Genomic DNA, 21,938 nt, shown 5'->3' with positions numbered 1-21,938 from the left:
TACTTCAAGTGAAGTGGACAAGGGCTTTGTTTTTTGTGTTTTTTTATGTATGACATTTGGTTCATTTTTTTGAACGTTGGATATACTACATATTTTTTTTTAATTTTTTTATATTGCATAAAAGTCGATTTAAATGGAATCAGAAAAACTCTTGCCCTACTCGTGAAATATCCTGATTTCGTATTTCTTTCCACCAATCATTCAAATTTTGTGACACAAAGAACCGAACAGGTCATGAAAATCTTATTTTCAGTTCAGATATATGTATCTGAGTATAAGAGTGAGTCAACCAGTCTCTGAGTATTGAAACAGGGAGCATCATTCGTCAAAATAATATTTTATTTTCTAACATAGTCTTCAGCTCGATACAGTATTCCTTCAGCTGCATAATCTGCCTTCTGCTCCTACGTTTATCCAATATTTCGATGACCTCAAAATTTTACGATTTCTCAACCTAGATCTCACAGTGCCGAGTCATTTTCTCATGCATAGGAACCTAATTCATATAATTGCCATAGCGACAGCGAAGTTGTATACCAGCGCGCTGTCCTGGTGGAAGATAACTTATTTTTCTGGGCATTTTACGATCCGTCCGCTCGATCAAAAAACTCAACCTAAATGCGTCGGTGATCGTTTTGCCTTGAAGTTGTTGTTGGAAATGTCTCCCTTGACCTTCTTTGGCTGCCATTCCCCATGAAAAGTCGAAAGTCTCAACTATTTCTTGGACGCTATTGGGCTGTAATCGCATCTTCACTAGCCGATCGTCTAATATCATTCAGTGTATTTGACCATTATTGGGTATGGTGACCCTCCTTACTGAGCTGATACAATCGCACCAAAATTGAATAAGCCAGTCATAGTCTCAGTGCATGAAACACCAAAATTATGGAACAAGTGTTTTTTCTAATAGCGGTCGCAAAATGGGCAGGTTAAGTTCCATAAGCAGATAGCAGTATAAGATTTATTTTTCTCGACTTTCTGAATAGTTGGTTTCTCTTAATTTCACCTGAGCTCAAAGGACTCTGCCTACCTAAAATTCTACTAATGGTAAAATGCAGCAAGAAGAATTGAACAGGTCTACAAAATTTACATTTCTATTAGCTGTCTAGTACCATTTCAGTCACCGTGAACACTTCGCAGCACTTCTTCATTAGAAACGCGTTCGATCCAGAATACTTTAAAAATCCACAGGAGCCGGAGAAGCCACATTTCAAATATTTCTAATCTGTTTATGTTCGACAATTTTGTGGTCCATATTTCCATGCCAAATAGGAGAACTGAACATCCACAGCATTTTATTAAACGTATTTTTAGTTGGAGGTTGAAGTCGCGACATTTTAGGACTTTGCCATATTTAAGAAATGCAGGCCTTGCCATTTCGAGGCGACTTCTTATATCACCCAAGGTATCTTTATGCAGGAACCTTGTTCATTGTTAAATACATGTTTTTGTCACATAATAGGGTCTAAGGTTTCGATCTAAGGTCCACCAAGGCAATGTTTATAAGGAGCGTTGCTACCATCATCAACGCTTTCTAATGCTTCTTGGAATATTCTTTCGGAGTATCTATAGATTAAAGAGCAGAAAGGAGGGTATGCAGCAAGTATGCAGCCCTGTCGGACATTTTGATATTGATATGCCTCCAGTGCTGTCGCCATCAACTGTAATATGCGCTGTTTGATAATAATATAAATTCTGAATCGCTGGGATTTATTTTTCGTCGACATTCAAAGAGCTTAAAAAATTAAAATATTTGTCATGATGCATAGTGTCAAATGCTTTTCCGTAGTCTATGAAACATAAAAAGACATATTTTTGCATATTTCTTCAATTTTCAACAAGCACCTGGATACAGAATAAGTCGTCTCTAGTGCCCATTTCCCCATGGAAACAAAATTGCGTTTGTTCCATTGTTTCTCCGCATTTGTTGAGTAGAACTTTAAGAAATATTTTTAGGGCGCGAGTCATTAGACTTGTCAATCTATATTCATGGCAGTGCTGCAGTACTAAATTTTTTCGGAGGGGAAATGATCGTTAATTTCAGTCAGTCTGTAGTTGTAAATTGTCATCATCTATAAGTTTCAAGTTATTTAGAAGGCATAAAAATGTTGTCTACTCGTTACATGGAGAAAATGTGCAACAAATCAGGCGAAAGATTATCAAAAATCAACGTGAACTTGCACTTATACTAAAATTTAATGGCCTATAAAACTGCGTGCCAAATTTGTTTTTGTTTTTTTTTTTTCTGATTGAAAAGATTGAACCTTTGAACTATTTGATATTTGTTGTAGAATGAACTACACTTTTATAAAAAAATAATTGCAGTAAATAAACAAACAGGTGACATTGACAAGGTGCTTTTATAATTTTGTTGATAAATTCACTCGAATTTAGAACAAAGGCTTTTTGTCATTTCTGAAAGGTGCAGTAATACATTTTTCTGGTCTAATTTACAAAAAATAATAAAAATCGTTAAGATGTTAAACGTGATTTACGTGATTTGTTATAGGCATTTCCAACACGAGTTTCAAAAACAAGACCATAAATTTTCGGCAAGAAATAGTGTGAACAGCACGTGCATTACCGCTGCTTTTCATAACCTCCACCAAGAACAATTTACTATTTCTAATCGTTGGATGAAGAGGAAGCATTAAAGAATTTTTATTTCCACTAATCTAAAAATAAAAATATTGTAAATATTAAAATAAAAAGTTAAAATAAGCAATGCTTCTATGCTCGGGAACTCAGACGACTGATTCAACTGACAAGATTAGCATTAATTTATAATTGCTGGGTTTGTCACGTGTGACGTTAAGAGAAGTCGCTTGGTTACAAGAAAATAAATATAATATACGATTTTTGCACGCATGCAGATCTGCCTTAAAGATTGAAGTGGTTCAAATGTAGATGTATGCATAGAATTGAGCAATACGACTTGAGATCCTTATAGTTTTCATTTATTCTATGATTTCTTTAGATTTCTTTGCATATGCACATACATGCATATATATTTTACAGGGAACACGCAAGGCAAACTGCTTACAGTATATTTTACCCAAATACAGCCCGCGAGGCAATGGATTTACTGCGGTATTTAGCCCTCGTCTCGGACCAGTGGATGGGCCACGAAGGTTGTGTGCTTTCACACTTTCTTTGGAGTTTGGACAATTTGCATTTTCGTTGTTTTATTTCAACTTAAAATCCGATACCTCTAAATTGATCACCCTTTTTATATATAATTATTTACTTTACAGCCGTGCGATATGAGGTATTACAAATCATAACCAATTCATTATTTTTATTTTATTCCATAAACGGCTTTTATTCACCATATTTTGCGACAGTTATTGCTCAAGTGGAACAGCTGCATCCTTATCGGGCGATTTCATAATTGCCAAACGAGTTAAATACCAAATCTTCTTGCCGAACAACAGACGATTAACCTGTGTCTCTAATGTGTGCGCTGCCAGCCAGCTTATAATACTTTTATACTTATTAAATTGAATTAACACCTGCTGCTCGAGCAGATTATTAAGCCGATTTGTTATGGACTTAGAATTTATGACACCTTGCAATTGGAAACTTACGCTCTCTAAGCTCAAAGTCATTTGTAGGTCATGAATGCGAAATGAGCCAAATATTATGGGCAAATCATAACGGAACGAGCCATTTAAGCGCAAATTTTCGAAGCCAATATTAAAGTCACCCTGTGCCTTGAAGTCTGAACGTAAACCCAAGATATTGCGCAGATCAAGCAAGTCGCTAAGCTTAAATTTTCCTACAGCGGTAATGTTAGGGAAATTGAAATCATAATCGATCGTCTTAGCCATAAATTATCGAGGTTGTCGATTTCCATTTTATTCAGATTAAAGATTTGTAGGTCCTCAAAGTAGTTGCAGAATCTGAAAGTTGAAGGAGGCGAGTTTTTACACATACATACATATACATTTACATATAATTGTTAAGAGCTTACGTGAAGAAATCATTTTTGTAGTCAATTGTGAGGTTTTCTTTTTAAAAGGGCGCTGAAGACTGCAAACTTCGAAGGCCGATTAAAAAAAAATTCGAACTAACATCTAATTTCGTCTTCTAATTTCGCCTCTATTTTCACCCGCCACTCTCAGAATGGACCTAATTTTTGCCAACCTGAATTTGTTGCACAGTGTAACCGCAACAAGAAAAATAGCTTCTTTTCATAGTTTATTTTGTTTATTTTTACTAAAAATTCATTTTCCGAACATGAAACTGAATGTAAAAAAGTCAAATAACACTGTGGAACAAATTCAGGCTAGCAAAAATTAGGTCCATTCTGAGAGTGGCGGGTGAAAATAGAGGCGAAATTAGAAGACCCGTATCGCGCCGTTTTTTTATGTTAGTTCGAATTTTTTTTTAATCGGCCTTCGAAGTTTGCAGTCAAATGCCGATTTTCAGTATAATGTCGAACTTCCATATAGTGAATTCGCACGGGACCTCAAAATCACTTCACTATATAGAAACTTCATTATAAAGAAACATTGATTTTTTATGTAATTTTATTTAAAATAATCAGTGAGTTTGGTTTGAATTACAGTCTTCCATTTTTCATTTTCAATAAAAGCTTCCAAATCATGTAGAGAGTTGAAAACATTAATCGGCACGTCACTCCTCATTCCCACAAAAGTTCTAATTACGCTAATGGATGAAGCAGCTTGTATCAACGTAGGTAATGCCCCCTCAGTTTCTGCCAATTCTTCAACGGTCAAATCGTGTTCATCGTTATCTGAAAAAATATTTACATATTAAATTTTTGTTTGACTATAAAAAGACAAATGCTTACTAGGTTCAGCTGGAACTCCGCGACTTTCAAAAATGCTGTTGAGAGTATCTTCTTCGGATGGGTTGTCCCAAGTCTGCACACCATTATCAACATTTACGTAGTCATCAAACGATGCTTCGATATTTGCTACTTTTTTAAATGAAGACTGTAAAGCAGCCAAATCCGATATTGAAAGAAGGTCCTCTTCATCCCAATGCCCAAATGGAATCTGCATAGCATCTTTCGAAAATCCAGCCTTTTTAAAACAGTTGGCAATTGTTTCTGGTTTAACATAGACATTCCATACATTGCTAAGATTTCGAACTGTTTGCAGCAAGTCTATGGCCATAACAGAATTTCCCTCATCCACTTGAGTCAATATATTCGTTAAAATTCGTTTTCTGTAATGTTGTTTCATGTTGTAGATAATGCCTTGGTCCATTGGTTGCAGTAACGAAGTCATGTTGGGAGGAAAATAAGCGAGATGAATGTTTCTCAACTTGTCTCTTACATCTTTAGGGTGGGCAGTGCCGTTATCAACAAAAAACAACACCTTTCTGTTTTGATTACAAAATTTTTTGTCGAGTTTTACAATCCATTTCGTAAAAATCTCACTGGTCATCCATGTTTTTTTGTTAAACTCATAATAGACACCTAAAGATTTTATTCCCTTGAAGCACCTCGGATTTTTGGCCTTTCCGATTACCAGCAATTTTAGCTCTTCTGATCCAGTCATATTGCTTCCCACCAGGACAGTTATTTTCTCCTTGCTTTGCTTCCCACCAAAGCATTTTTCATTTTTGAATGCCAGTGTTTTAGTTGGCAAGCATTTGAAAAACAAAGCAGTCTCGTCGGCATTAAAAATGTCGTTAATATTGTAATTTTCAATTAATTTCGGTAAGACGTTCGTTACCCATTCATCACGGTTTTCTATGTTGGCGTCAGCACTTTCCCCACATAATGTCTTTTGAATAACGCCATGCCGACTTTTGAACTTGTCTAACCAACCTGTACTTGCCTCAAATTCGTGGTGTCCTAGTGCTTCCGCAAAATCTTTGGCCTTTTGCTTCAATAATGGTCCAGATAAAGGGAGATTCTTACCACGTGCAACGAGTAACCATTTCAGCATTGCTTCGTCAATATCCTCAAAATGACAAGGTCGAAGTCTTTTGCGTTTGGTATTTACTGCCAATTCCTCCGCATTTTTTAAAATCACTTCCTTATTTTTTAAAATATTTGATAAAGTGCTGGGAAGAACTCCGAATTCATTGGCAAAAAAAATTTTTTTTTTCTTTCCTTCATTAACTTTGTTAATCATTAATAACTTTTTTTTAAGCGAAATGCTGCTTCGATGCGTCATTTTAACTTCAATCACTGAATAAAACTGTAATAGCTCAGCTCTTTCTGTTTTAATTTTGGGATTCTTCTCATTACAGTTTGTCCACATCTAAGTGTAATTTTTTGCAACAGAAAACTTCACTATATGGAGACAAAAACTTAGGACGCTTGAATTTCCAGCTGTAAAATTTGTTCATTATATAGAAAACTTCACTATATAGAAATTCATTATAAGGAGACAAAAATACACCGAAAGTAGAACGAAAAAGCAGTGTCTTCGAAACCAGTTCATTATAAGGAGAGCTTCATTATATGGAAGTTCACTGTAGAGAAGTTCGACTGTATTGTTTCATAAGTACCACAAAAATTTTCGAAATCAATTTTTTCAAAAATTGTAATTGTTGCACAGGTCTCTAGCAATAATTTGGCTTTTACAGATTGAAAAAATATCAATTAGTCGACGAGTTATAGCCAAAAAACCATATAAACAATTTTGCTCCGATTTCGAACTTCGAATGCCGATTAAAAAAAAATTCGAACCAACATAAAAAAACGGCGCGATACGGGTCTTCTAATTTCCCCTCTATTTTCACCCGCCACTCTCAGAATGGACCTAATTTTTGCTAACCTGAATTTGTTGCACAGTGTTATGAAAGCGCCACATAATGAGAAGTTTTGTCTACTTATTTATAAGTTTTTTAATTTCAATTCTTTTTTTAATAAAAAATATACTTGATTCTATACCAAACACCCTATTTATCAAGGTTCAAACTTTTGCCAAATTTAAAAAATGTAAAGAAGTCTGCATCAAAATTTCAACCATAATTTCTCATAAAATATTTCGCATGCGATTTTGTAAGCCACAAAAGAGAGATGAGTAGCACAACCTGAAAGACCATTTTTGTTTTGTTATTTTTTCAGATTTGTTTTTTAATTTTTTTTATAGCTCTCAGCATTTGCAAATAAGGCTTTACAACTTACTACTACTTGCATTTAAGAAAAAATTATGTTTTATATAGGCATAGAATATCTTCAATGTGCTTACATAGGTAGCTGGAGGACACTAAGTATTTGTAAAAAAATTTAATTAAATATATTATATTTGTAAAATTAAAATCTTTCTATTCACAATATTCCACAAATAGTCTCCATATTATCATCAAAATCAATTTACCTTTAATGGCGAGTGTGTAATCATTTTATCTATAATATTCGAGCTTATCAGGCATTGAAAAATACCAGTAATGAATCTATATTTTTTTGTGAGTGGCATTCCAGAGGCCTTGATTTAAATTATCATGACATTGACTCTTGTAAATATGACAGTTTCAAGAACCTTAATTGCATACAAATGCTTGGAAATATACTATCCATTCTATGTAATCGAATTGTAAAAGAAAAATATTTTTTACTAAAACTTTGTTTTTCCCTATGACTACTTCGCTAATTTTTTGCGTCTTCGGGGCAGCGACTTCATCACTGCATTTCGATTTTAAGCCAGTTTGTATGTAAGTCCATGTTTCGTTCCAAATTTGGTGTTTCCTGAAGATAGTGTCGCTAGAGGCGCCATTTATTTGCAGGATGAGGATTAGAGAACTTTTGGCGTCTATGCAATTTTTTGTATGTATGTATGTGCGTATAAGTAAATATCTTTGTTTTTTTTTGCTAGAGAAGATACAATTACAATAAGAAACATGATTTATATGCACAATACTCCAGTGCAATCGGCAATATAATACCCATATTTTATAAAAGATAATTTCAATAAAATAAAAGCCTTTGACCGCAGTTGCATCACTTTATGACGTTGTTTTTAAAATTCCAAGTGCACGTATCGCCGATATTTTTATGCCGTTCATTGAAATGAATGTTCTACCTCAGAATGGTCTACCTCAGAAATTTGTCAAAATAACGGTAACGTTTGAAAAAAATTTTCCAATGGAATAATTGTGACGTTGAAAAAATTTTCTCGGAGCTGATATTCACCTTCCAAATAGCTGGCCGAGTAGTGGGTAGGCTCAACAGAAGCTGAAATGAACTCTCTTGGTCTTACGTGGAACGAAATGGGACTTAAGTATTGCTCAAATCCGTGTCCGTTGGCAAAAAGACGTGGCTGAGACGCCCTATGTTAAAGGAAAGGAAAAAAATTATAAATAATAATTAGAGTATTAAAATCTGAACATAGCAATAAGCTACAGTAGAAGATGTTGATGATTAGCCGAGGAGAAGATGTTGTGGTGTTTCGAACCCGCTTCCAAAAAAATTCAACATTATTTCCTAAGAACCTGCATGAGCAGGTTGGTTACTCTTGAATCCTTCCCGCTTGATTTCGCTCAAATTTCATTCGAACTCCGTTTCAATTTCCAAGTATGTGCTTGAAGGTCTAACACGCTTTCTGCCCGGGGAAATCGTTCCATAAGTTGCCAATCTAGCGTTAATCTGTTACTATTAATCCTAATGACTGGATTCCCAGTGGGCCGCCCGAATACCACAACAGCCTTACCTTCCTTTATTTTTTTATTCTTATTTTAAACGTGGTTTTATATATATTATTTTAATAATAAATCAAATGTTTATGATTCTATTGACATAGTTAAGAGAAGTCATTTTAAATAAACACACAAAAGAAGAAAATAATCGAGTCGCTGCAATATTGGCTCTTGGTTCGTACTCGTTATTCGAATGTTGATTGATGATTGATTGATAGCTTAATCTAACGCAGGAGTTTGTAGTTCAACTGAGGATAATCTCGATGCACTTGAAAATAATTTATGAAGTCCAGCGAGGAATAGCCGTTATTATTACGTTTCTATTTTATGGTACGTTCACCTTTGCCCACCCCTTGTAACCATGGAAACAGGTATATATGGAATTTCGATATTTTTTCGCTATATAAGGCGGTGTTTCAGTCATATAACAGTTATACATCAAAACATAGTTTGGTGTAGAAGAGTTATTTTTCGAGAAATATAAAATGCGCGCAACTTTCTTCATTTTGTTCGGCCTTTTAGCTTTTGCTGCCGCCAACCAGGCAACAGACTTGGACGAAGATGAGTGGGATATATCGTTGGAAGAAGGTGGGTGCACAGTGCATTGTAAAATTATTTTTTTGTTACCCTTTATAATGTGATATTTTTCTTTACGAACTCAAGCTCAAGATCGTGGTTTGATACTCAACTCACAAGCCAAAAAGGCTTTAAAGAACTTTATGGCGCAACTTGCTTGCGGTTGGCCCGATCTTGGCATTCCCCCACTAGCCCCCTACACAAATGCTGATCTAACCTTGCATTTGACCAAATCTGTGGTCGAGTAAGTGGCTGCCGTTTGTCTGTAAACCTTAATACTAATAGCACATTTTTTGTTCTTCCACTTAAAGGACTATAACTCAACTCCTTCGTTTTCGTCTTGATGGTCTTGACCAAATGGATATAAAAAAGTTGAAAGTTAGCTATACATTCAGCAAAAAAGTAAAATTCCACTTCATCTTCAAGGAGCTGAAAGCCACAGCTCAAGCTTACAACACGGACACATTAATCGATCTATTGAATGAATTGGGGTTGTCAGTGCGATATGAGGGTTCCGGATCATTGGAATTCGCCTTGAAGAATCTGGCCATTGAGGGACAATTCAAATATAAGATGCCATTCTTTTTGGGCTCGATCAAAATTTACAAGTTCCAAGCGACTGTCTCTCTGGGCAGCGTAACCTCCAATATTGGCGGCCTTTTGGGTAATGGAAACTTAAATAGCTACCTCAATGAACAAATCGAAACCATCATCCCCAACTACATCAATAACAATCAGAATGAGATAAGCGAGAAAATTGAGTCGAAATTTGTGCCACGCGTTAACGCCTACTTGAAGGGACACAAAATCTGGTGGTTGTTTGGTCAAATGATAGGATCGAACAATAAATGCGACCCAACCCCAGCGCCATGGTTGGCAGTGCAGCAAAATAAGACCGATGTGGAAAACTAAGAAAATCGTATAAAATAAAAATCATTGTTTGAAAAATACTCAAAAGTGTTGTAAATTAATTGGTTTTGGGTTGTATGCTTCAAGTTATTATTATTAAAAAAGGTGAAGTACTGAACCATGGGTTGAATGATCTTTTATCGCCTGTCTTTTCTTGAGTGCTAAAATTTCAAGTGTGAGGTTATGAAGTATAGGTTGAGTGATCTTTTATCGCCTGCTCTTACTTGAGTGCTAAATTTTTATTTGTTTTTTTTAATTTCAATATTTCAAAGCTTTGAAGGTTCACAAATTAGTATCACCGTTTGAGTCATAGAATCCATCTCGTTCCGTCTTTATTCCGAAATTTGTTCATAAACTACATGTATATAGGGCCAGCCTTCACGCATGCAGTTGCGTGTCGCGATGTGTCACGCAAAAATTACGTTTGTGTTCACTCAAGTTGTCACAGTGACCACTTGCAAAGTAAACTAATTCGAAAAAATTATACGAGCAAAGTAAATAAATTAGAAACTAATATCATCAGAAATCATTCACCTATTTTAACAAATAACCATAAATCACATTTTACCACTTAATCAGCCAAATCTGATAACAAATCCAAATCGTTCGAAATTTCCGACGCTTGCGCCGGGTTATGTTCGTGTCACTAATCGGAACGTATAAAAGTTAAGGTTACAACTGTGCAGGAATCAGTTGCTCGGTTGTTAACTTGCAGATCTAAAGGTTAGCTAACCACTCTTCAGAAAAGTTTCAAAATGAAGTGCTTAGTGTTATTGGCATTCGTAGCCGTCGCCTTTGCCGGCTCCATACAACTGCCAGAGTACGGGATTTCGCCAATCGATAATGATAGTGAAATTGAAGTCATCTACGAGAACGAAGCTGGAAACGTAGAAAGTAAGTTGGCTATCCTTAATTTTTTTTGTCTCAAAAGTTCCTAATGCAATACTTGCTTCTTGCCGGCACAGTTGCTCCTCGCTTTATTGTATCGTGGCAGGCACGCCGCGCCATTCGTAAACTGCAGAAGCAAATGCCTTGCGGTTTCCCAAGTTACGGAATTCCTCCGCTAGCGCCTTTGAAAAAGAGAGAAGCTTCCGTTCATTTGAAATATGACTTGTTGGAGTAAGTAGAGGAAAATAATAAAGTGGAATTTTATTTATTTTTGTAACTTTCACTACCATCTAGAACCACTGATCTGTTTACCCGTTTGCGCGTAGATGGCTTGGATGATTTCAAAATCAATAAGTTCAAGCTGAACATGATTATCTCGAAAATTACTTTCGATTTCACCTTCCCAAGCATAACTGTATCCGCTGCTGCATTTGAAACCGACACTATTATTGATGCATTGCAGAAACTTGGAATCTCCGTGCAATACGAAGGTGATGGTTCATTGGGTTTCGGCTTGAAAAATTTGCGTATTGCTGGTACACTAAGATACAAAATACCCATCTTGTGGGGATCCATCAAAATCCTCTCATTGAAAACCACTGTTTCATTGGATAGTTGCGAGTCTGACATCACCGGTATCTTAGGCGATGGCAAACTAAATGATCTGATTAATCGTAAACTGGAAAGTGTGGTCGTATCGAGCATAAACGACAATCAGGCATCGATTTCCGATACTATTGAGAGCAACGTAGTAACACGTGTGAACAAGTTGCTTAAGGGCAAAGACTTCTGGACTATATTGGATTTGATTATAAATAAAGATGAGAGTGAAGATGACCCAATTACCACAACATGTGACCCGCCAGAGGATCCTTGGGCTTAAAGGAAACTACATATTTGTTTAAAATTTGAAGGATATTAATTTTGTATAAATATTGTCTTAATAAAAGTTAATACAATGACAAGGAGATGAATTGAATGAGTGGATTTCGTGTTATTTTTTAAGAGTGTTGAAACTCTTGTTCATGAAAATATCTCACTTTTTTTATCGGAATTTTTAGAAAAATTTCGAGTATGCAGTTTTATATCCATCGAATTTTTACAATTGTTTATTTGTTGGCGGCGTTGTGCATTTTCTCCATATAATACTTTGTCTCAAAAAAAAAAATTTCAAAAATCTTCTTTAAACTGGGCTACTGCATTCCCAGAATTTTTTTCTAAGAACCCTGGCTCAAAAATTTAGAATATTAATTGAAAATTGTTACGCTGCTTTATTGTGAATACAGATATAGTTTGTCAAGAAAATCTTTTGGCATACTAAAATATTTAAATTATTGGCACTTCTTTAACTAAAATTAACGCTTCTGATTGAAGTTGGAGGGCCTCTCAAAATTATTTCCTTAACTTACATAGTTAACTTACACAAAAGCAAGTAAAAACAAAAATAAAAGCAAACGAAATGCTTCTCTCAGCTGTCAATAAAGTGTTTTTACAAATCAATTTTCGGCATCGTTTGATTTTGGATACCGTTATCGTACTGAGTTGTTACACACGCGTTAGTCATCAATCAGTCATAGGTAAAGGGATCGTAAGAGTGATTTGTTGAGCAAATATTCAAATCGTACATAAATTATAAAGAACGTAAAAAGGTCTGGAAAACGGACATCGTTTGAAGTGACTCAGTTCGCCTATTATAATTATAGAAGAGGAAGAAGTCTGCAACAGTTATCACAAATGTTTTATTTAACCCGACAAACTGTTTAAAATATAATAAATCGTGAAAAAAATTAAAATAGGCTGGAGCCAAAATCTGCAAGTTGAAGACTAGACTGTGCGCGCCGAACGTGTTTTGTTATGAAAAGTAGCCACAAAACCATAGATTTCGACAAGAAATTTTACTGGTGAGCTTAGAGATGGTTTTGGGATCGATTTTCTCATAAAACCGCCCTGCAAAAGCCCAATTATACCTTCTGCTCAAATATGAACGAGACGTTATCAATAAAACGGTCCGCGGATGACATATGGCAAAAATAAATTTTTTGTTTTTTGGTAGGACTGTTATAAGCTTACATGACAAATTTCAGCGTGATATGTCACATAGTTTGTTTTCTATGCTACTGTAAACATGTCAAGCTCGAGTGACGGATTTCTGTAGGACCAAGGATATCAACTTAAATAAATCATTTGTCTCAGTATTTCCTTCCAAAAAGGAATGGGATAACGGGCTTATTGTTAAGAAAAATGATATAAACATCAACACAGATGGCTCAAAACTAGACAACAAAGTAGGTGAAGGGGTTTACTCCGATAAACTCGGAATATGCCAATCATTTCGCCTACTTGATCATTGCAGTGTATTTCAGGCGGAAGTCACTGCCATAAAAGAGGGACTTACGGTAATAAAAACGAGAGTATTATCCATAAATGAAGTCTTCACTTACTCGGACAGTCAAGCGGCAATAAGAGCGCTTGAATCTAAAACACACTCGTCAAAAACAGTTTTAGAATGTTTTAAACTTCAGAATGATGTATCTAAATACTACAAAGTACACCTTATTTGGTTGCCAGGCCACAGGAATATAGCAGGGCTCTGCAAGGCGGATGAACTTGCTCGAACCGGTACAACGCTCGATCTCCAATCGGATAAGGTGCTGATACCCATGCCTATAGCCACTTTTAAATTACTTATAAACAGGGAAACCATCAAAAAGGTAAATACAACCTGGCAAAACCTCACAGCATGCGAAATAAGCAGACGGACATGGCCGAACTGGAACAGCGGTCGATTGAAGATCTCTATAAAGATTTAACAGAGAAGCTATAAGAAAAATGATAGGGATAGGTCCATGACGTTGAAATTTTATGAGAAGTAGACTACAAAGTCTGGAGGATGGAGGAGGATTCCATGTGTAGAAGTCCACGCAAGTGTGGAAAGTTACTAATCGCCATTCACTTAGGAGTGGCCAGGACGATGCGGTACCAGCTGGTGGTAGCAGAGGAAGAGGAAGGCCTGCCTTGCGTTGCAAAGATCAGGTGGAGAAGAACTTGACTTGGTGCTTCCAACTGGCGCCGGTTAGCACGAGAAAGAAACGACTGGCGCGCTTTGTTAAACTCGAAGAAGAAGTTTTATTTTCTACTATTGGCTATAAATTATTGATATTAGCCAAACCAAAGATTGAAAGAAAACCTTGGAAAAATATATATTTTCTAAAGTATTATATCTGAATTACGCTAGGTTGGCAGTGTCCAAACACTTCCTTGACAAACTGTTTATGTGAAACGTTTTCTCAAACATTTATTGAAATCAGCTCAAAGTTGTATAGTTCCCACTCAACGAGCTTATTTTGTGAACTTCCTTATGTAAATGATGCCAAAAGGCCTTCTGACTCATTTTCAGTTTCTAAGCAATCAAATAAATGCTCGCGTGCCAGTCTGATTTCATGATTTCCATAATTTTATCGATATTTTCTAGAGTGGTGTGATTACAGATTCTGCAAGAACGTTATTTACGGCAGATCCCCCTCTTCCCAGTTCGTCTGCTTTTTCGTTTCCTTCAATGTTCCGAAGTTTTGTTTTACACTCAAAGTCGTAAGGCTATTTCTGCTTTTTTCCACCAGTTTAGAGGTTGTTGGAGCCGAAGCCAGTGCCTGGATTGCTGCTTGTCTATCCGAAAGAAATGCGATACTGCCCTTAACAGAGAAGTCTGCGATTAGTAGTCTACAAGCTGACAATACTTCCGCCTGAAAGACACTGCAAGTAAAGCGTTTTTCAATAGGTGCGCTTCAACTTTTTTCCGATAGGGAGGGCGAACGACGCAATATTTTTTTATTTTTCGCTTGTCAACTTCATTAGTATACATTTCATCATGGAACGCTACACACTTGAGCAACGATTGCAAATCGTGCAAATTTTTTATGAAAATAATCGTTCTGTTACTGCTACTTTAATCCAGATTTTTTCCAAAAAATCATCTTCAGTGATGAAGCTCACTTTTGGCTCAATGGCTTTGTCAACAAGCAAAATATGCGTTACTGGGCAAAAAGCAATCCACACGTGATTCATGAGGCACCGTTGCATCCCGAAAAAATCACTGTTTGGTGCGGTTTACATGCCGGCGGCGTAATTGGCCCATATTTTTTCGTTGACGAGAACGATCGCCACGTTACTGTGAATGGAAATCGATACCGCGACATGATAAACGATTATTTTTGGCCGCAATTGAATGGTATGGACTTAGACGACATGTGGTTTCAACAGGACGGGGCCACAAGCCACACAGCACACAGCACACGCTACAGTTGATTTGTTGAAGAGTAAGTTCGATGAGCGCATTATTTCCAGAAATGGACCGGTCGAATGGCCGCCGCCCTCGTGTGATTTGACGCGTCTAGACTATTTTCTTTGGGGTTATGTGTAGTCATTGGTCTACAGTAACAAGCCGGCGACGATATGTGAGCTCAGAGCCAATATTGAACGCGAAATTGCTGGAATTTCGGCCGATTTATGCAAAAGAGTGGTCGAAAATTGGGTTCAACGATTGGACTTCGTAAAACGTGCACGCGGTGGTCATGCAAAAGAAATCGAATTTCATACTTAAATGTATATGTTCAAACTCGATAATAAAAAAAAAATTAGTTAAAAAAGTCAAACCGTTTGTGTTTTATTCAAAAAAGTTCAAAAGTTGAAGCGCTCTTACTGAAAAACGCTTTATTAGGAAGTCGCACCAATTTTTCAATTCGAAGTCTATGAGAATATATACCAGCCCCAACACCACAGTTCATTTTTGAACCATCCGTGCAGACTATGGTGTCGAAGTTGTTAAGTTAAAGCCCCTTACTTCATTCCTCCGGAGATAGAGAGCCGCAAAATTCCTCTTGAAAGTCACCGTAGGGACGATGTTATCAGTCCTCGTGTGTCAGTGCATTATGAGCTTCTTTAGGACATGTTATAATTGGACCAACCGTTACTGCACAGGCTGACCTCTATATTCTGCCACTTAATTTGATATTGTAATCTCTTCCAAAGGCTTCCCACCAAACTACCGATCCGTATGATAAAATTGGTCGTATAACCGCCTTATAAAAGATAAGACTTACCGTAGAATTTTATGGCAAATATTTTTCTGGTACAATTTTATACTCCGGTATAAGTAATTTTTGCCCGTTTCCGATAAAACAGACAAAAAGCCCACCTATTGAGGAGTTAGAGGGTTAAAAGGTTCTACAAACATGTGTTTCGCAATATTTTACATAGAACTGCTGAGCACATCACACATCCGATTTACCATAAGAATTCCCAAAAGGTGAAAAGTTTGACCCCCTCAAAAAAACTTCAGTAAACTTTCAAATCGTCAAAGACGTTTTTTTTTGTTTTTGCCCCCTTCACCACAAGCCATTGCGCCAACCTTGTTAGTTTGGGAAAAATTTGATTTTGTCGTACAGTGTAAGCTTTTCGCATACCCCCAAGAGCGCTTTCTCAAAGCTTTTATGCACTTTCTCATACATTTTCGCTCTATATTTCAACAGTCCTCTTGTTCAGCCGTAATCGTTTGGTTTTTACCATATTTATCAGCTACTGTTCCTTTCAGAGCCGATTTAAAATTGATAAAAATCTGATAATCCAAATTTTATTGGCTCGATTACCTCTTATGGCCGCATTATCGCAAAATTTTTGTGTATTATTGCTTTAGTACTTTCAACAAAAGATTAGGCTTCAAACAGGCAGGTGTTCCAGTTGTGGTATGCAGTTATGAGTAAAATTGCGCGGTTGCTTTATAAAGAGAAAGTGAAACTGTAGCTCAGTTGTTTAATAGTTTTGGTTAACAATGTACAGCTTTTGGTTCCTTCTCTGCGCGTTGTTGCTTTTACAGACCGCACATGGTCAGCTGGCTAGTGAAACGGAGGAGTTGGAAATCGAAGGACGCACCAAGTTCGATGATTATTTGCGTGAAGTAATGGAGTTTCTGCGCTTGCAAATGCCTTGTGGCTATGCGCCAGCAGGAATTCCACCACTAGTGCCTTTGTATGCCCCCTATAGAGAGGTAGAATGGATTACCAGCAAATCGGAGTAAGTTGATGAATAGAAGTTCTATTTTTGTTTTTTCACTTTTCCTTAAATTCCATCCCCTCCAGGATTCGGGGCAACGTTACCGAGCTCACTGTTACCGGCCTCGATGAATTTGACATACGCGAACTCCATTACAACAACTTACTTCGCAGAGTGCGTTACGATTTGAATTTCCCAGAGATTCTCTTCACCGGTGACTATAAAACTGATATTATCACCAAGCTTTTCGGTCCCAAAGTGCACGTTTATGGTGATGGCGAACTGCATTTGACTTTAAAGAATTTGCGTATCTATGGTAGCTTCATAGTGCGCCCTAAGGCCTCGGGCACAATGAAATTGACGAAATTCAAAGCAACAACGGAACTTGGGGGTGTGGAATCCAAATGGACTGGCATTATGAATAGCCCGACGATGGCGAAATTCTTCAATGCTTGGATTGAAGAGTTCATAAATCAGACATTTAACGACAGTGAGGAGGAAGTTGACGCGGCTCTGCAACGTTGGTTCGTGCCACTGGCAACTAAAGCGCTGGATGAGGTGTCAGTGATTGGTTTAGTTGCCTTAATGTTGGGCGTTATTGAGGGTACACTACCGCAGGAGACTTTATGTTAAAGAAGAATTGGAAGTATATTTTTTGAGAGTGAAAATAAAGTATTAATTAATATCCTTATTATCATGATTGTTGTTTGGTATAGACTAATAGAATCGAGATAGGAATGGATAACAAATGTATTATGCCAAAATGGTTATGATATTTATAAAAAAACAATTCTATATAATATTTTGCTAAAGAGTTTTTAATATTGGTCGGAACGTTGGTAAACTCGAGTTTGGGAATTTTCCTGTGTAACTCAAAAGAAGTTTGGACAAATTCAGACGATCAAGTGGCTTCACTCCTTCTGCAAAACTTAATTTTGTAATAGTGTGGAATATTTGTATGAAAAATGCGCCACGATGTGCATTCAGAGATTCCCAATTATTGGGAACGCCTATGATTATTATGAGTGCTGTAAGCGCCATTTCAATACCCATAAAACAATTTTTGCGCAAAAGATCATATCTCAGAAATGGTAAGTCATATTCGTTTAGTCTTCTCTGCCATAGAAGAAAGGTGAAGTTCATGTCATGGTTCTTTAGAGTAAAGACGAAACTCCGATTATTATTTTTTGTATAAAAATGTATTTTTTGGATACGACGTCCCACATACTGACCAATATTCCTCTCGTCGTTATAATTATCCACTTCTGCTTTCAGTACCTCTCAAAGCAAATATTTTCTTTTGTTTTTTTTAGCATTTTCTGAACTAGTAAGAAATTGACTATAAAATATTAGCAATTTCTTTATTTTGTAATTTGAACTGGTTTCATGTCGTACCCGTAAAACAATTGATTTCGTTCGACTGTCTATTACGGCAGTCTAAGCTGGAATCCACTAAGTTTTAAATCTTATCTCTAAGTATTATCTTTAAGTCATTTTGTGCCTCTAGTCTGTAAGGTTTTGTAACCGTAAACTTAATAAATGAAAGAACAAAAATTCATTTTCATTAAGAACCCGGATCAGCCTATTGGATATTTAGATACTCAGAACAGTTCTCAAATGCGGTAAAAGTTACAAAAACCTTCATTTCGTAGAGTAACTTCTTATAGGCCATAGCTTCTATAGAAGTTTATAAGAAAACACAAAGGGGTGTTGGGGTGGCACAAATCCTCTGACTGAACCAACTGACATAACGAGTTCTATAGGTAACCAGTGATGTACTCGTATTAAAGTCGCGACTACCCACTACGTAGTGATTTTTAATAATTTCCAAATATTGCTCGTTCTAAAACTTAAATGAAGTTTGGCATTACTAGGCTATGAAAAGACTTAAGGCTGCGTTTTTTTTAAATAAATAATTGTTATATTTCTGTTCAATATTGTATACTATGTTATCTATCATATGAGTAGGGATGCCAAGATTAATAAAATGAAGATTATAATCGAGTAAGTATTTTCAAAAAGTGGTTTAATCGAATCGAATTTATTGTTCCAAATAACCGAATCACGAATCGATTAATTATGAAATTGATTGAATTATAATATTTAAACAATGTTGCGCCACTCACATAATTTTGTATACCAAAATTCGTACTGCATCTTAAGAATTTAGCAAAGCGACAACTAGGGTAAAAGAACCCTTTCTTTTTTGTTAACGTCACAGCACTGGCCACATCGAGGAAAAACAAAAAAAGTTAATCGAATAAATCGAAAAAAGCAACTATTTATCAAGACCATGAAAAGATTTGAGCGTGCAGATGAGTGGCGAACCTTTTCTTACTCTGAACCAAATCAGAACGCCCCGATTCTTTGCGGGCGTGAGCTGTTATAAAAAATTATTTTCAAATGTTCAGTAGCACTTAAATTAAAAAGAAGCTTTGCTAAATCAGTTTGAGTGGCGCCTTGGAATAATTGAATACTTATTTTTATTAGCGGTCTCAATTATGCTCTACACACGGTTTACAAAAATACATTTGCAGAGCCTACAGATGTTGCTTCAATAAAGCAGATGCAGTCGAATGTGAAAATGGTAGAGAAAAGAGAAGCCGGAATGATGATAACTTTCCTAAAGAAGAGCTAAAGAGGCAGAGTTCCCACAACAGCCGATTCTACGTTACCGGCCGGCCGACCCGGATTTATATCCGGCCAAGAACTGTCACTTCAACAGATTTTTCCGTACATGTATGGGGAATGTTTATGCTGCTATAACAAGGATTGCTACAATCAGGGTTTATACGGAAGCGGAACACTCTTGAAGCATATGATAGAGTATGAATGCTTTTTACCCAAAACTTTACCTGCTTTCACACAAATACTCGCACTTGATTGGTACATCAGAAAGTCTTTTTTTCTGAAACTGAAACAGATGAACAACCAAAAAGCTACCAAATTACTTTTTTTTATAAATTATTTAATGATAAGATGTGCCTGTGTGCAACGTTGAATTTATTACTTTCTGGTTTGTTTTCTTTAATTTGCTGAATGGTTTTTTACGTCAGAATCCCGAATATAATTTAAGAACTAAAACAAAAATCTGGTTCGCTATTGGTAAAATTGCTCCGACACTATGCTAAAATGACATAGAGAGATGGTCTAAAGAACCACCGAGGCCGATACTATGGCGAAATGCCCTCTAGAACAACGTCACCATATGGCTATTTATAAGAAATCTCCGTCTGCACTTCTTTTTACATATAATTTTGTATTCCTCTTCACATTAAGCGAGTTACCTGAATGGGTTACTATATACTAAGTAAAATACTAATATTCACGTTACAAAAAAAAAATTGTAATACTAATTTTTTATGTACATATAAATATAATAAACACTATTAATTTCTGCATTTCTAATTTCAGGTGAGTGTTTAAACCGACCCATTTATAATGGAGCATAAGCCGGTATGTATCTGCTAACTATATATTTTTCCATATGAAATTGCATTGCACAATCTTCGTACAATGGATCACCCACAAAGTGTAGCTTAGTCGGAAATTTACGCGAATTATGAGTTTATCTAATAACTGTCAAGAATTGAGTCATCATGTTTCAAAAACATATGGCACATATTTTATCACTTAATAGAAGGAAGTTATAACCGAAAGACTTTGAAGAAGAAATTTCTCTTTTAAAACTGCAGCAGCTTGCACAGATTCGTTTTGGCTCATTTCGTATGAAATTTATGGGCCAATATGGGCAACAACTGCGCCGACAACAATGTAGGTACATCCACAGATGGCTCTATTAGGAGGGTTAATATGCCGCTGAAATAAAAGTAGTATTCTGTCTGTTATGTGTGAATGTGCGTATGCAACAAAAAATAAATGTGAAGAAAATTTAATACATAAAAGACAGCTCGTAAAAAGGTTTGCCCAGTTGATTGTGTTGGCCTCGCTTTTAAATGATGAAAATGTTCTGTGGTTTATGACTGTTGTGAAACTACTTGGAAGTCATACTCGTATAGTGTATTCGATCTTTTTTATGATTGACTAAAAGGGAAGAGCATGGAGGTGATTATTAATTTAATGAATGAATGGCTAGTGAACGATTCCATATCAAGTGATCCGAGTATTTTGGGCATGGTCTTAAATTTTACTGAAAAGTGTTTATTAGTATTATTGATTATTAGGTATTTGTAGGCTTCAACTCAAGCTAAGCGAAAAAAATTTTATACTTTTGCGATTTCAGCCTTGAAAATTTTATTATGGAGTTTTTTCAACACAAATATGTATATTCGAATCTGTTTAACATTTTTTAAGCAAAATATACTTAAAAATAATTATTTGAAAAACAAATACAAAATGCTAATATAAAATGTAAAAAAAAAAATATTTAAAAGAAAAATAATAAAAAAGTTTTTTTTTTACTAATATCTTTTGGAAAAAAAAGAGTTTTTTATGATTTATGAAAAACAGCACCCTCAGAATTTTTTTTAGTTTTTCATTAATAGCTCTATGCTCACGGTATTTAATGTTCACTTTTCATCACAGTACCTCATCCAAGCCCAGCTCTCTCATCCAAGATGGAGCTGGATTGGGCTGAATGCTTGTGACTTTTTTCCACCATCTCTAATGATTCTTCTCGCTATGGCATCACATTCGAGAAGAAGACGTATTGGAGTTTCTGAGCTTTGGTTGCAGAAACGGCAGCAGTCAGTGGGCCATATGCCAAGCCTGTGCAGATGGCTGCCCAATACTAAATTTAAGTTATTATTTAAAATACCATCTCTCTTTTCGAAAGAGAAATTTCAGTCAATGCTAGCTCATGAATTCGTTGCACACTTACCCGCATCCATCCGCATTGATGTCAGTTACTATCGCAAATGCAACCGCTGCGTTAACTT

The 21,938-nt window shown here is 36.1% G+C and overlaps 4 protein-coding genes across 4 annotated transcripts; 3 read left to right on the top strand and 1 right to left on the bottom strand.

The window, feature by feature from the left end:
- Positions 1-3,344: 3,344 nt before the first annotated feature.
- LOC128863354 (uncharacterized) lies at positions 3,345-3,830 on the bottom strand. Its single transcript, XM_054102478.1, has one exon. The coding sequence runs from the start codon at positions 3,828-3,830 to the stop codon at positions 3,345-3,347; it is 486 nt and encodes a 161-aa protein (XP_053958453.1).
- Positions 3,831-9,049: 5,219 nt separating this feature from the next.
- Positions 9,050-10,146, top strand: LOC128863838 (uncharacterized). Its single transcript, XM_054103207.1, has 3 exons — positions 9,050-9,210; positions 9,286-9,442; positions 9,510-10,146. The coding sequence occupies exons 1-3, from the start codon at positions 9,108-9,110 to the stop codon at positions 10,108-10,110; spliced, it is 861 nt and encodes a 286-aa protein (XP_053959182.1). The 5' UTR covers positions 9,050-9,107; the 3' UTR covers positions 10,111-10,146.
- A 665-nt stretch (positions 10,147-10,811) lies between these two features.
- On the top strand, positions 10,812-11,960 carry LOC128864019 (uncharacterized). Its single transcript, XM_054103486.1, has 3 exons — positions 10,812-11,001; positions 11,073-11,226; positions 11,290-11,960. Exons 1-3 carry the CDS (start codon positions 10,863-10,865, stop codon positions 11,876-11,878), a joined length of 882 nt encoding a protein of 293 aa, XP_053959461.1. The 5' UTR covers positions 10,812-10,862; the 3' UTR covers positions 11,879-11,960.
- Positions 11,961-16,714: 4,754 nt separating this feature from the next.
- On the top strand, positions 16,715-17,720 carry LOC128864327 (uncharacterized). Its single transcript, XM_054103938.1, has 2 exons — positions 16,715-17,061; positions 17,127-17,720. The coding sequence occupies exons 1-2, from the start codon at positions 16,820-16,822 to the stop codon at positions 17,671-17,673; spliced, it is 789 nt and encodes a 262-aa protein (XP_053959913.1). The 5' UTR covers positions 16,715-16,819; the 3' UTR covers positions 17,674-17,720.
- Positions 17,721-21,938: the final 4,218 nt, after the last annotated feature.

Source organism: Anastrepha ludens, chromosome 5 (genome assembly GCF_028408465.1).
Source record: "Anastrepha ludens isolate Willacy chromosome 5, idAnaLude1.1, whole genome shotgun sequence".
In the NCBI taxonomy this organism is placed as follows: domain Eukaryota; kingdom Metazoa; phylum Arthropoda; class Insecta; order Diptera; family Tephritidae; genus Anastrepha; species Anastrepha ludens.
The sequence above is the reverse complement of the archived record's forward strand: the minus strand, read 5'-3'. Positions and strand labels throughout refer to the sequence as shown.